Raw genomic sequence first — 16,304 nt, 5'->3', positions numbered from 1 at the left:
GTTTGGGAATTAGTTCAAGTTCATTATGTTACTTAATCTGTTAGGCTTATTGCGAGACATCCTGGTAAAATTATTCTATCTAATATTAGAATTATAGGGCTTATGTATAGGAGAGAGGTTCAGGCTGTTGCTGTAGATATGGGAATAATCACACAGAAGTAATAACTGGCTGCAGGAATGGATAAGAGAGTCAAAGAGGAGGTGGGAAATGCAAGGACAGACTGTGAGGAGTGCCCTCATTAAAGGACAGGTTGAGGGAGAGGAGCCCTCAAAGAGATAGAGAATGAGAAACTGGGGGGAAAAAAAGAAAGGAAGCTATTAAGATGGTTTTAATCATGGAAGTTGAGTGAGAATTTCAAGATGGACTAGTTATGGGGTCCAAAGTTACAATGAAATAGATAGGATGAGGAATGAGAGAAGCATTTGGATTCAGAGATTAGGAACTCATTGTGACTTTGAGGGAACTGTTTCAGTAAATTGACAGAACTACTTTCGGATCTGTAATAGGAACTAAAGTAGGGATTAATAAAAAAAAAAAAAAAATAGGTGGGTAGAATATGAGGCCCAGCTCAGGTCAGGATGAATTAGTAAATAATACAGCCAATCTGTGTGGTGTGAATTTTCTCAGCAATGATTGGGAGCAAGGGAGTAGGAACAAAGAAAATAAAAGATGGTGAAGGGTTCTGTTTATGAATCTTCCACACTTTCTTCCTATAGACATTATTTGATGAAGGCTGGCATCAGATTCGTCTCTTAGTGACGGAGCAAGATGTAACTCTGTATATCGATGATCAACAAATTGAAAGCAAGCCCCTACATCCAGTTCTAGGGATTTTCATCAGCGGGCAAACCCAAATTGGAAAATATTCCGGGAAAGAAGAAACTGTTCAGGTGGATTAAATAATGTTTTGGTTTTTGCATTGTATAAAACAAAACTTTTACTTTTCTTTGTAATAGTATTTACCACATTTAACTTAATTATGGATTCCCTTAAAAACTAAATCGAAATGTGCTCACTTCATTAGTGAAATTACATGTGGGTGTGTATATGTATGAAAATGCAAAATTGGACTTTATTTTATAAGAATACTTAGAAAAATATTCACCTGGGTTCAGTAGAATTGGACATTTCTAGGAAACATTGATTTCATGTTTCCCAGGAGAAACATAGTTTAAACAATGAATTTGGAAAAGAGAATATGTTTGGAGTTATAAGCGGGCTCTATAAAAAATCTCTTTGCAGCTGTGAGGGTAAAATTAGATTAATACATATCAAGGATCTTCACCAGCAAAATCATTACTTAAAAATTGATTGTGGTATGTTAAGCTCATACCTAAAAAGATTTTGTTTTGACTTTTTTCATATCTCTATATGCTGGGATGTCCTGTTTAGGTTGAGAAGTGTGTATATAAAAGCTATTTTTAGAAAAAATCTTTTATTTGAAAAGCTATGTTTCTCCCACTATAAATCCTCTATTTGAGAAGCAGTGTTTCTATTAAGGGCAGACTCTGTCACATTCAAGTGTGTACTTACACATGTCACTATGTATCAATGCTGTATGTCAAATTCTAGTAAATATTTAAACAGTAACAGGTGCTGGGCTAATTCATCACAAAATACTCCATGCCAGAAACGAAATCTCTGAAACCAACGATGGTTTTTTGAGCCCGCCCTATACAATTAGAAATGTTATAGAGATTTAGGATAAGCACAAACCTGGGAAAACTTTTAAGTCCAGAAATGCTCTCTAGACTAGCTCTTAATAAAGGGATACTGAAAAGCTTCCCTGGGTTTCCAAGGAAATCAGAGATTTGCTCTTGGTTCTAGGGAATTTTTCCTTAGGAGCTATGTGCATTACATCTTTGTTGTATATGTTAGATATTCAAATTGTGTTTTAGCTAAATGCTCTGATCCAAGCTTTACACAATTATCAACTATAGTGGCTGTTTCTTTTATAAAACAATTAACTTGTGCTTCGACTTCAACTCTATTGGGTTTATGTTCCTAGTTTGATGTCCAAAAGTTGCGAATCTACTGTGACCCAGAACAGAACAACCGGGAGACGGCTTGTGAGATTCCTGGATTTGTAAGTAGGATGGATTATTTTTTTGCCCAAGTGTTGCTTTAGTACTTTCAAATCAATAAATAAAAAGCAGATAATGTGTGAGTCTTAATTTAATATATAGAGTTAATTTTGTTTTTTATTTCTGATGGAAATAAAGTTACATGGAGCAAAACAGATTTTCAGGTTCATGATTGAAACAAAATTTTGATGTGTCACTGTGCAAGTGTGAACGAAAGACTACAAAGAAATGTTTTTTCTCACATCATCTCTGATTGTGACTGTTCTCATGCTCAGGTGAAGCAGGACTGGACCTGCTCCAGAAAAATGTGGGAGATTTGTCTGAATACAGTGTGTGAAATACATTTCTATACTTAATTAAATCTGTGGACAGAACATCTCAAACAGCACAGTTCTGAAAAGTAGGAAATAATTAATTTTCCTGTTCACCAGTACTTTTTCTCAAACCGTAATGAATAGATAAATTTTCTTTTTGCTGTTGTTACCCAAGTATGATTTTCTTATAGTTCTAGGATATAAACAACACTGCTATTTATTTAACTCCATTCATTAGTGTGTTAGGAGGAAAAAGATTATAAACCAAAATGTTACAGCATCTGATTGTGTGTGTGTGTGTGTGAGTGTGTGTGTGTGTGTGTGTGTGTGTGTGTGTGTGTGTGTGTGTGTGTGTGTGTGTGTGATAAATCCCGCTTTTCCCTGGGCAAAAAATGTGTAATGTTTCTGGTGGAGATATAGTAGAATATTGTGAAACTTTTTGACAATATGGATTCCCACCAATATTTGACACATCCATGGTTCTTTCAATTTGTATAGCCATGCTGTTATCATCTTATTTTCCTATCAAATGGAATCCACATGTTCTGAAAACTTGAGGACATACAGCAACACATTTAAAGGATCTATAGTAAAATCAAACATTGTACCTTCTAAAAGTTGACTCATTTTGGGTTTTATAGATAGGTAATTCTTTAAACACTATAGTTTTTATTTTAGACACATTTAACTTGGAATATAAATCTCTCCTAAAAGTATTAATAAGTCATTGCATTTGAGAGTCCATTGTACATACTTTATTTATTGATGTCTGTGCATTGATGTTTGACTCTTATAGTTATCCTTCCATATAATAAAAACACAGCTTTAGGTTGCAGATTTTGAATTCTGACATCCATTTTTTTATGTTTTTATATCTATTTTCTTATTCTCAGCTGTGACTTTATGTGGCTTGTTTGCCTTTTGCCCTTTCATTCCCACCTTCTCATTTTCTAATCTAATTTGTTATTGTTTTGAAAGATTAGATTAACCTACTTAAAATTGTGCTATTAAGTAAGAAATAGACTATTTAGTAGGAGGCTCTCCTAAAGTAAAGTGCAGAAAATTTTAATGCATATGGTTTGTGACTTGCTCAGATGTGTTTTAGCTTTTCTCCCCTCTGGTTCCTAAATTATTTTCAGAAAGTTCAAGAGAGCATAGAAATCTCACCTTAAAGTATTTATGTTCCTGCATGGCTCTTATATCCAGTAGCTTTGGTTTTATTTTAGTTTTTTCCTTCCACTCTTTACCTTTATTAATTTTCTTCTTTTACCCTACTACAAATGTAGTGGTAATATGTATAGATGAGTAATTTTTTAGGATAGATGGAGTTTTAGTTTTAATGCTTGCTGGTTTTGATACTCCATGTATGTCTAACCTGGGCAATGATATATCTGAGAATTAAGAAGATAATAGAGAAATTTAATAAAATCATATTTTAAAACACATTTGTTTGTTTGTTTGTTTTTTCAGAATGGAGAGGTAGGCTTGGATATTATTATTCTCCTTAAGGTAATATTTGCATTGTGGGACTGTTTAGCTTCCTTCTGTCAACTGTAAGTATATTAGACAAATAGAACCCATTTTTATGTAGGTTGAATGTGTTAGTATTCATAGATTTTTGTGATTTCGAATTTCTTATTAGATTGAACTAAATAAAATTGGAAAGTGACTGTAAGTCATCTTTACAATTTTACACAAACACATAGACACATACACATATATATGTACATATACTTGTATATATGTCTTTCTATGTTTGTTGTTTATTTCCTTTTTTGTCTTTGCAGTGCCTTAATGGTCCCAGTGATGTAGGCTCAACTCCAGCTCCTTGTATTTGTCCTCCAGGAAAACCAGGACTACAAGGCCCCAAAGTGAGTAATACGTAACGTGTTATTTTTGTTAAAACACATAAACGAGAGTTGAACAGATGCACAAAATTCCTAATCACCATTAACCCTTTTGTGAAATTTCCATCTAATGCCTTATAACAGTTTAAAACCTGGGTTTTAGTGATTTTTTAAACAAGTGTATTTTAATCTGGAACTGCCTTTTGAAACTAAAACTGATACCCCTAACCCACATTAAAGTGAGGTAGCATATTTGTTTGTTTTGATTTTTCCCCAAATATTGTTGCTAGATCTCAAGAAAGATACCTCCTTATGACCTGGTAAAAAGAATGAAGAAAGAGCACTTGTTATGATATGCTTTAAATTCCTAAATATCTAAATTCTTAATTTGTCAAAATGATTTTCAGATGGAAAAATGAAGTAAAAAATTTTAACTTGATTTTAATGTTGTGAGTTTAATGTCTAATTCTAAAGTTAGAGGCATATATGTATATTTATTTCACTTAATCATGTAATGACTTTTAGAGAATATTTGTACATGTTCCCATTATATTTACATATTTATTTGTATACATATGTATATATATGGATTGGATATATATATTGGAGCCATGATATGCATACTATTTTGTAACCAGTTACTTTTTAGCATAAGAACATGTTCTGAATATTTTCCTATGCTATTAAATGTGAGTGACTTACTTTAACCTAAATAAAAATGTCTGACTTGAAAGCAAGTATGATTCCTTGGCTAAAAAGACAGTGCTTGTGTTTGCTGATCCTCTCTTACTTAAAGTGATCATAATGATTTTTGTTAAATATGAATTGTAATGTTCATTTAGTCTGAATTAGTGTTTTAATCACCATGACTGAAAAAATTTAAGTTTTTGGACTACTGGGTCTAAGATAATTTAATTATTTCTATCTTTTGTGCATGTTTTTCCATCCATTTTCATGCCTAGCTATTAAAATCAAGATAGAGATGCAGTTTAAGAAATATACATTCAATATCTCATTCAAAGTAAATCTCTCGTTGGCTCTCTGCTCTCTCTCTGTTCTCTCTGCTTCTACAATCTTGCAATGTGAGTCCCCTGGGTCACTGTCACCACCACCAGATGGACTTTGGACTTCCCAGCCTCAGAAACTGTGCTGTATTTTGACCCCTAGCAAGGACTATCTCTTGTTCATCCGTACTAGAACTGAAGACCCATGAGGCCAGAGATTTTTGCCTGGTTTATTCACTGCTGAATCCCAAATGCCTAAAACACTGTCTGGCTCATATTAGGATGCATTATGGCTTTCTCTTGGAAAGATCATGTGAACAAACAAGACACCTGTTTCAGGTCTTGTAAAACATCAGATCTTTCCATTTTCTTTAAGGCTTTGGAGATTTGGGCCAAGTCACCATGCTTTTAAACATCCTGCCCCAATGACTTCTCCAATCCTGTGGGGGCATCATCATCCTGTGGGGTCTGCTGCCCATGACCCCCTCTAGAGAAAGTTCTAAAAACAAGGTGGGGTCTAAGAGTTCAAAGGGAACTTTTGGGTCTGCAACTGGTTAACCCTGGACAGGGAGCCAGGAGATCTGGATTCTGGTTGTACTTTGCCCTATCCATGTGACTTCTGACAAGCCATCAAACTTTTAGGGACCTCCATTTCCTCATTTGTACAAGTACAGAATTGGAGTAGATGACCTCTAAAGTCTGTTTTAGTACTAAAATTCTCTGACTCTGAGAATAATGGTTACCAGAGGCCTGGAGGGGAGGGGAAGTGGTGGATTAACAGATACAAAGTTATGCTGTCTACCCTAGGTGAATCAATGTGTAGTATATGCATATTTTGAAGCAACACACTATACCCCACAAATATATACGAATAAATGTTAAAAAGAACACACACACACACACACACACACACACACACACGCAAAAATCTCTCTTTGGCTTGGAATTTGCTTGCAGTATAGTATAATCAATTTATAGTTATAAACTATTTTTAGAGTGCATTTAGGAAAGTTAATCAAGTCTTTTTTAGTGAAAATAACCAAATATTATTTAGGATGTCTTAACATAAAGGAGAAATACCTATAAGATGCTCCTAAAAGAATATACCTTGTAAGAAAGCTTGGTATACCCTACCAGCAGATTCTTTTAAGAAAGTATTTATATGGTTTATTCAGCTTGGAATGTGAAACATAAAAATGATTTTATCTGCAAGAGAAATAATATGAAAATCAGAGACTCATGATGTCTGACCTCTCAAAGCCCAGAGTGCTTTCCTGACTCTCAGGCCACTATCACGTTCTCCAAGTGGCTGTTCACTTTTGGGGAGGCACCTGAAGCCTTGAAGTTTTTTGATTCTTCATTCATGGTTCAATACGTGTCTTGTTGTATAACCTGCTTTTACTCCCCTATGTTTCTACAGCAATTTTTAGCATACCCATGGTCTTATCTGGTGAAGCCTCTAATTTCCAACACTGTATTTCCAAGTTTCATGTGTTCCTCATTTTCATTCCCCTTTCTTAGTCATAATCTAGCCCCATTGCCACCTACTACTTTAAGTGAAATTGCAGTTTTCCACCAATCTTCAATTTGGCATGCCTTCTTGATTTGCTTTCCATTTTCTTCAGAAAACCTGGCAGGAGGACAGGAACACACACTCTTCCATCCTTTCAGGGCTCTTTTCCCTTGGAGGTGGTTCCTTACCCAGATCAGGGACCTGTGTATAAAAAACAGAATCCCTAGCAACACTCTGAGTTGCACTTCTTTTAGAGAATTTCTGGCTCTGACAATTGATAGAGTTTTAATTAGTTCCACAGAGTCTGAACTAAAACGGATGAAACAATTTCACTTTAGATCTCACTGAGACTGTTTGGCCATTTTTTTTTTTTTTAGATGCTTTTGGAAAGTTTTGCAGATGTCTATCAAACAGAGTCACCAGTAAAGAATAAATCTAACCTTTCTATTAGCCAGAAATAGAGTTCGGGAGCTGAGTTTTGAGTCGTGAGACTGAAACAGAGAAATTATTATGTTGATAGGTGAGTAAGTGAGTAGGTCTAAGATAAAGAAAATCATCTAAAGCTCTCAAAATTTCTGTCATAAAAATATGACAACTCTGTTGCAAAACCAGGTCAAAATGACTATGGTACCCTACACTTAGTCTTTTCATGGCATTATAACTCTTCATTAAACATCAGAAAACATATCTGTCACTGGACTGTGAACCCTTTGAAGAATAGCTTATTCATTTTTTATCCCTAAGGTCAAACATAGGGAATGATTACATTAATGAATCTATTGGAATAATTTTTATATGCGAATTCTTCTTTTGTTCACAATGAAGGTTAATGAAAAGAAAATTCTCCTTTGGAATTCTAGTGTCTGGCACACTGCTTAACAGTAATAATTTTTTGTTGAATTATGAAATCATTGAAAAAAGAAGATTCACCCCTTCCCCCAGATGACCTATATGGAATGTCTCTATTCTGAATGAAAGATCCACACAGTCCCCAATTTGCAAATAACTCCCTTACAAATGACCCATATTTGCAAATGAAGCATCTTCCCCTATGTCAGCAGCCACAGCAACATTTGTGGGAACAAACTCCCCACATTTAATCTAACCTTAAATGTTAGATTTTTGAGTTCAGAAATGGAAAGAAAGCATTGTTTTTTTCTGTTTTAGGATGGTACAGTTTCTTAATAATTCTTTGCTCTGAAATACCATTTTCTCTTCAGCCATATCCCTGTCAATGCCCTTTGCTTCACCCTAATAATCCTACCAATTAGAGATTCATTTGAACTATCAAAGTATCCTCTGTCTAAAACACAAAAGCCTTTGGAAAATTTCAGGGGCCACTGGGCATTCACATTTTTATGTTAATTTTCTGAGACTGAGTAGATTCCTTCTCAAGGAGTGGGTGTCTGGGTTCTGAGAGAGGCAAGAGGTTGGTTTTGGAAAATGGAATAGGTCATAGGTCATATATTCCTGTTGAAGCCAGAGGGGTGCATGAAGGCATAAGGATTTTGAGAACAGGGATTGAAAACATGGTATCTGGACCCAGATGAGGAGTTCCAAAGACATTTTCCTTGGATGAACAACTTAAAATATTAGCTTACTTTTGCAAGCACAACTGTTTTCTTACTTTAATTATTCATATTTACACTACTCGAGAGGCCATATTCAGAGATGTTTTAGCTTAGCTCATGACATTTCCACTCCTGTCAACAACTCAAAAATTCTGTGGCACAAATTCAATTCAACATAAATAAGTATTGCTTTTTAGCTGAGTACATATTTTTTTTAAATTCAAAATGTGCAAATGTTTCAACTAAATTAGAATAAAGTGGATTAGGAATTTAGTCACAGTTGTACAATAATACGTCGTGTGTCTAATTTAATGTATTTGGAAAACTTTTTTCCATGTTACATTTTCTTGTAGTCCCCAGGTCTGGTTCTGATCAGTGTTTGCATTTTAATGTGGGCTGACAGTAGTGTTTATGAGCTTGGACTCTGGAGCTGAACTGGCTGGGTTTCAATCCCATCTGTATCACTGCTGTATGACCTTGGGCCTCTCTGGGCCTCAGTTTTCCTTTATAAAAAATGGAAATAGTAAAAATACCTGCTTCATAGAATTATTATGAAGATTAAGTAGCTTAATATTTGTAAATCTGTTGGAGCATTGCTTAACATATAATAACCAATCAATAAATGTTGGGTGTCAGCCTTTATTACCATAATAAAATTAAATTTTTATTCTAATTGGCCTTCTCTTCAATCAGCTTAATTAGACTTTTACTTTATTTTTCCAATTTTATGGGAACAACATCAAAACTACCTGAGTTTTTTGCAAGTAATTCAGTAAAGGCAGTAGTCAAAATAACCAGTAAAATCTAACAGCAATAATAGAACTTGCAAAAGAGATTATTTTCTTGCTTGGGGCTGTTGACCAGTGTTATAGTCCTTACGAAGTCACATTGGATTTATCTTGTGGGTGATGTTTTCACTTGGGACCTTAATTTTGATTAATTTAAAACATTATTATTGAGATGTTTTATAATTTTATGCAGCATAAAAGCACAAGTCCCTTTTCTTCTTGGGCCAAAACTTTATTTCAGCCTCATCATAGTTGAGGTTAAACCCTCTCAGATTCTTTCGATATCCTAGGTTTTGCTGATAATTAATATTCTGCAAGTAAGTGGGTCATTGACAGATTTGGTTTAAAATAAATCAGTTGGAAAGTAGTTATTGAATCTCTATTTGATATCCAGCATTGTGCAAAAAACCCCCCAAAAAGTAGAAAATTGAGACCTTGTTTTCAAGGAGCCTCAATCTAAATGATAAATGAAGACAATACAAGGGGAAACGCTGAGAAGACACTACTTACGAATAAGTAATCAGTGATATAGGAGCTGCCATAGCATTTCAGTAGAAAAAGACACCAGGAGAAAATGGAGTAACAAGGAAGGTGCACTGATAGACAATTTTGTTATATTGACTCTTAAGTGGAAAAGGAGGAAAAAAAATTATTCCTGGGAGAAGGAAAAGATGCAATTTGTTGAAAGGCAGTGAGTCCAGTCTGCGCATGGGTAAGGAAAGATGGCAGAGAGGCTGGAGATTAATGTGGACCCTCTCGAAATAAGAGAGGAATTCTAAACTCCCTAGAGACCCAGAAAGTTGCTTTCTAACACCCAGCCAGCACTGCAGGTCCTTGGATTAGAATTACAAATTATATCTCTAGAGCAAGACATTGACATTACTTGTTCCAGTATTATCACCCCCCCCTGGATTTACAGCTCTTCTCTTTATCTCTTTTTAAAATGACCTTTCTCTTCTTCTCAGCCTTTCCTCGTGCTAAGCCTCTTGAGGGGTAGCTGCTGAGTAAACAGCCCATCCCTTCTTTATTGATTCCTTAATAGAGTTCACATGGTTCTTTCCATTTTTCCTGTTACATTTCAGGAACAAACCTCCCTAGCCAGGAGTTTGAATTACTATTTCAAACCAGCAAATTTGGCTCTGTAAAAGTACCCTTAATTACTGGGGTCCTGTGTGAACTATTTCTTGATAAAAATAAATTGAATGGAAATCAGTTGTCTCTATGCAGGACGTATACTGAGGGCAAAGACTTCATATTTTTCAGCAAAATGCCCCATGTGGACTTTGTGGATTCAGGGATAAATGAATATGATACTGGTTTTTGAAGTATTTCTTAAAATTAAATGATAAAACACCTTCGCCTCACAAAAAGTGTTCCTTTTATTGTTTTTTTTCATGGGTGGTGACCATCCGAATGGTTAGTACTGACTATCGGACAACATAGTAGAGTCCCATAGAATGTGCCTGGGCTCATTGCCATGTCATGTGGAACAGTGTTCTTTGAAGATCTCAAGCTTATGAGGGCAAAGGTCATTTCTTCATTGAGTATATTTTATATACTCAAGGACTAGGGGCTTTGGGAGAAAGTCGTTTGGACTTGGCCTTGCTCTCTTGAAAATATTTAAATTTTAGAATTTTAACATTGTGTTAAAATTTGAGATTGCGAATACAGGCAGAGCCACACATTGACAGGATTGAGAAAAATTATTGTTATACGGCTTTAACGTTGAATCCTACATGTGAAATCACATAGTCTGTGGACTATTTTTTAAATAAATAATTATGAGATGAATTATTGCATTATAAGGACATGGATATCTGTGGTGCAACATTTAGAATAGAATTAAGTCTAGAGACTTGTGAGTCAAATATTGCTATAATGGAAACCATATTTGTTATGCTACATTACAGTTTGTCCAAAATTCTGAAAATGTCTCCTGCCATAAATATTGACATTTTGCATCAGTGAAAAGGACTTCATTTGCTATATGTGGTGTGCTCGCAGAAATAAATTATTGAAAGTTTTTATATAATAAAAAGCCTTATTTGTTAAGGTAGGCATGATATAAAATATGATATAATTTTTCTAACCCTACTTTTAGCATACAGAAAGCCTCAAATAATGGAATTCACTTTGAACTTTAATGAGCCTTGACTGCACCAATGTGGTTAGTTGTTTTGTACTGAGAATTTTCTTTTTTTTTTTCTTTTTCCTGTCTAGGGTGACCCTGGACTGCCTGGGAACCCTGGCTACCCTGGACAGCCTGGTCAAGATGGTAAGCCTGTGAGTACTGAAAGCTTAGTCATCTCCCGTACTGGGATTATAGTCAAAGTAAAAATTGCACTGGGCAAAGTTCAACAGGCAAGGAAGACTTTATTCAGTGCTACTGAAGTAGGAGAGAGAGACTGAATTCAACTCTGTTGAAACAAAGGGAAGGTTTTCGGGCACCGGGGTAAGCTAGTGAAAAGTACTGGAGGACTTCAATGGGAAGATTGCTCAATGGGCAATTCTTCAGTTTGAAAATATTTTTCTCTGTGACTATGCCATCTGTGTTTGCTAATTGGTGTCCATCTAAATCACATTTCTACCCTGACAGAGAGACTGGAAGGGATGGCTCTCAGGTCCTTGAGAAAGATATGCTTGGGCTGTAAAACTGGCAAGAAATTTTAAAAAGATTTACTCTCAAAGAGGTAGAGAAAGAATTTATAATTTTAAGTTTCTAAAAGTAAATACTCTAAGAGAGGTCAGGGGCATGAAGTCGGGAAGAAGCCTGCCTAAATTTAGTCAAGCTAAAGAGAATGTTAAGGCCAGCTTGGTCAATCGAATCAGTGTTCTAGTCACTTTTTACTTCTTACTTACAAATTGTGTAGACCTTTGCTACAACAAAAATATCATCCAGTGAGTTATTAGTATCATGAATGGCTGGGTTTAGAAATCTTTCTGTCTTTTCCCTACATGTCTATGGAATTTTTCAAGTGAATCTTTTTAAAAGACGATGTCATTTTTCTAAGAATACGTGCACAGGAGTATACCTAGAATGGAACTGAAAAAAAATCCTGTAAGGTTCAAGAGAATTTTAGGGACATTTAAAGAGAACATAAAGCAAGTCAACTTTATAAAATGCATTTCAGGCAAATATTTACAGGTAAGTCACCTGTCGGTATGCTCATAAAAGTAAATAAGTATCATGAATTTTAATATAAATATCATGAATTTTTAAATATTATGAATGTTAAATAATAGTTGCCACCAAAATAAGTATCTCCTAAGAGACTTTTATTATCATAAGACATTAACTCTTCCCATGAAGGAGTGGGAAGGTTTGTATGTATTGCAAATCGATAATGTTCAAGGAATAATAGAACCATGGGCTTGATGTTAAATCATCAGTACCACAGCCATCAAGACAGAGGAGTTGCATAAGTCCCTGAGGAGGGTTTGCTAACAAATTTACTTGCAAAAAACCAGCCAACTTTTGAAGAAGTGGTGATATACTGAGGCTTTGTACAGCAGTGTTACATGGGAAGGAGTTGGATAAGTAGGGGAGCCTCTCTAGAAGATTATCAAAGAAGGGAGGTTGAAGAGATAACAAAGTGGTGGCCAACTGGAGCTGCAGAGAGCCAAGGTGCTGCTGGGCGATCAGGGCACACTGCTCAGTGCACCCATTGGGATTCATTTTGAGTGTGATGACAATCCATTTAGGGATTTTGAGAAAGAAAGTACTCGATCTGATTTATGATTTAGAAGGATAAATATTATCTGGAGAGTAGATTATATGAGGGCAGAAGTGGAAGAAGGGAGACCATGTAGGAGGCTATTTTGTGATTCTAAGTGAGAGGTAAGAGTAGCTTGGACTAGGGTGATGTGGTGAAACAGTCAGATTCTGGATTACTTGTTAATGTAAAGCTGACCAGGATTGCTGACAAGTTTAGATGTGGGATTTGAAAGAAAGAGAATCATCAAAGAAGACTTGAAGGATTTTTAGCTTGAGGAACTGGTGAATTGTGGTGCCATTAATTGTTCTGGGAAAAGGCTGGGGGAGATGTAAGTTTTGTGGGGGGTGGGGAATAGAGAATGCATTTTGGAACATGTGGGAGGTGTCTGGTTGGGACTCATTTTCATGTAGATGTATCTAAAGTCGAGAGTGGATGAGATCACTTAGGGAGTGAGTACAGATAAATAGACAAGAGAGGGAGGCAGTGGACTGAGCTTAGTGCCCTTTTACAGAGAAAAAAAGAGGAGGAGGAGCCAGCCAAGGAAATTGGAAAGGACTGATCAGTGAAGCAGGATGAAAACCAGGAGAGTGTGGCATCCCATCGGTTGTGTCATTGTTGTCAAGAGGTTGCAAAGAGTGAGGCCTATGACTTGAGTTGGATTTGCTATATGGGGTAATTGGGGACCTTGATGAATAGGATTTCAGGGAGGGTGGGTACAAAAGCTGGATTGAAATGGATTCAGGAGAGGGTGGGAAATAAGGAAATGATGACAGGGAAATAGATGCTTCTTCTAAGGAATATAAAGGGGAGCAGAAGAATGGGGACCATGTGGGATAAAAGCAAGTTTTTAAAAGATGGAAGATAATGTAGCATGTTTTTATGATGATGAAAATGAGGCAAAAGGGGAAATAGTCAAAGATCTGGGAGACAGGGGATATTTGCAGGAAGAAAATTCCTGCGTAGGTGGGAGGGCATTGTTTCCAGTCACAAGAGGAGAGTCTGGCCTGGAGAAGAGAAGTTAAATTTTCATATGAGATAGTACAGAAACAGCTAGGTGGTGTATTTTGGAGGTAGAGGCTGAGAAAATTATCACTGGACTACTTCTTTTGGAATTGAATTGAATGAAAAGATTCCAAACCTAACATCCCCCCTCCCTTTCATATTTATCTTCAACCCCTGTTATAAGCCAACATTTGCCTTGTAATTTCTCCTATAACACATCCTTTTCTCACTATGACCTTGTTGCCTTTCCTTACTACAGTGCCCTAATCTCACTGAAGATACTTCCCTGAGGTCCAGTGTGAGTTCTGCCCTAATCATACTGGGTGAGATGATTTTTACAAATGTAAGCCTCCTCTGACTGTTGACCCCTTTCCTGGGACCTACTGTTTCTGTGACTGGCAGCTGCAGTGCTCTATCATCTCCAAAGCAGATACACTTCACAGGCTGATGTGTCATCTGCTGGTACCTCATAAGGAGCTCGCTCACAGCACTGCTAAATTATTGAGGCCTTTGTTGTTTTCAGAGATGAAAAGTCCTGGGCAGTGTTTGGAGGTGAGTGCTGAGCAGGCTTTCCCCAGGCTATCAGCTCTCAGTTTGCTTTTACTTTTTAAAAAAAAATCTTCTCATGAATGAAGTACTGGAGATTAGTTGTTATTATCCTGATGTAATAATCATGGATATTATTCTATGACTCTGATTTAAGTTATAATAGACTTATTGCCTCATTTCATTCAGTAAATATATATGTGTGTGTGCTTCTGTGTATGTGTGTATAATTCTATGTATAAATATACCTATTAGTGTCTGATAGTAGTATCAGAGAAAGAAAACAACTGTGGTTGGCAGAGTAATGGTTTTCCTAGAGTTGTCCACAACCTAATCTCCAAGACCTGTGAATATGCTACTTTACATGGCAAGAGGGACTTTGCAGATATTAATTTAAGAATCTTGAGATGGGGAAATTATCCTAGATTATCTGGATGACCCAATGTAATCGCAAGGATCTTTATAAGAGGGAGGTAAGAGTGTCAGTCAGAGAAGGATTTTCGATCATGGAAACACAGATCAGAGTGAGGTAACCATGAGTAAAGGAACGTGGGCAGCCTCTAGAAACTGGGAAAGGGAAAGACTGTTCTCACCTAGAGCCACCAGGAGGAATGCAGCCCTGCTGACACCCAGATTGTAGCTTCCTGAGATCCATTTCAGATTTCTGACCTCCAGAACTGTAGATAATCAATTTGTGGTTTTAAGCCACTATGTTTGGGGTAATCTCTTAGAGCAGCAATAGGAAAATGATATATCAGCTCAAATCCTGGTTTTCCAGAGACATGACTTTTTCTGAAATGCCTCCTTTCCCCCCTGTTTCCTCCCCTCTGCAGGAGATGTGAGGTTGGGTGGCCAAGCAGGAAGAGAAAGCAAGCCTGGGAGCCAGAACAGCTGAGGGTCATTAGTGTGTGTCCGGGGCCAGCACCCAGCGGGGTGGGAAGGTGTGGGTGGAGCCTGTGGCTGGCTCTTGGAGCCATCTGGACCAAGGAAACTTGGATGGAACCGTTCGAAGGGAATTCTGCTTTGTTTGGATTTGGTTCTGTGCAATCCCTCTCAATAAGCAATTTGAATCTCTTTCGCACGTTATAACCAGGCCAAGTCAACTGAAGCTTTAAATAGGAAATTATTCCACTCTGGAGAAATACTAATTTTCATAAGGAAAGTACCTTCCACTAAAATTTAAGAGCTATTTCAAATCCTTCCATTTCTTTCTCATTTCTCTCTCAGTTAAATAAATTCTGTCTGCACAGTATCTGAGCATGTTGCTATTTTACTGTTTTATCATTACAAAAGGGAAGGAGGGGAAATATTTATATATATCCTGCTAGGTAATTCAGAGTAGTACAACTACTAAAGGCATTATACTGATAGGACATTGATTTGTTAAAGAAGGCCATAGGTGGAAACATATAATAGGACTAGTTTATGATTTTGTAGAAGTTTATGTTTTTACAGTGCTCATTTCTGTTTTTTGTCGTTATTAATTACTCTTGAAGTAAAAATATGTTACTGAACCAAAAGCTATAGCTGGTCATTGAAGCGATCTGGGGCTGTTTTGCTTAGCAAAGTTGCTTTGCTTTTATGGGCCTCAGTTTCTTCATCTGGAAAATGAGAAAATGATGCCAGATGAGATTCTCTCCAGTCTGGTTTTCTAAGATTGCAGGAAGGTCATCCTACTTGCTGAGAGAGAAAGGTGAGATAGACTAAGCTGTAGAATTCTGGAGATGATGTTCCGTGTTAGTGGCCTTAAGAAGTGAGATGGGAAGAGGGGTTGTGCACTGCGACCAGTAGATAAAAGAGTGGGATGGTCAGGGGGACACACTCAGTGGTCCAGTCTCCACCTTGGCCCTGCCCCCTTCAGTGAGCCCCTGAGAGGTGTAGAGATGCCAGAGAGGGTGAGCTTTCTATGGAGGATTAA

General features: G+C 36.7%; 1 protein-coding gene across 2 annotated transcripts in view; it reads left to right on the top strand.

The window, feature by feature from the left end:
- COL21A1 (collagen type XXI alpha 1 chain) overlaps positions 1–16,304 on the top strand; it is a 97,224-nt gene that overhangs the window by 12,795 nt on the left and 68,125 nt on the right. Inside the window, exons 5-9 of one of the 2 annotated variants that reach the window (XM_063097926.1) lie at positions 718–891; positions 2,010–2,087; positions 3,870–3,878; positions 4,187–4,270; positions 11,343–11,405. In XM_063097926.1, coding sequence (XP_062953996.1) covers positions 718–891; positions 2,010–2,087; positions 3,870–3,878; positions 4,187–4,270; positions 11,343–11,405 — 408 coding nt within the window. The remainder of the gene's footprint in view (positions 1–717; positions 892–2,009; positions 2,088–3,869; positions 3,879–4,186; positions 4,271–11,342; positions 11,406–16,304) is intronic. The other variant, XM_063097927.1, reaches the window with a different exon arrangement.

Source organism: Cynocephalus volans, chromosome 5 (genome assembly GCF_027409185.1).
Source record: "Cynocephalus volans isolate mCynVol1 chromosome 5, mCynVol1.pri, whole genome shotgun sequence".
Taxonomy (NCBI): domain Eukaryota; kingdom Metazoa; phylum Chordata; class Mammalia; order Dermoptera; family Cynocephalidae; genus Cynocephalus; species Cynocephalus volans.
Note: the sequence above shows the minus strand (reverse complement) of the source record. Positions and strands in the feature narration are given on the sequence as shown.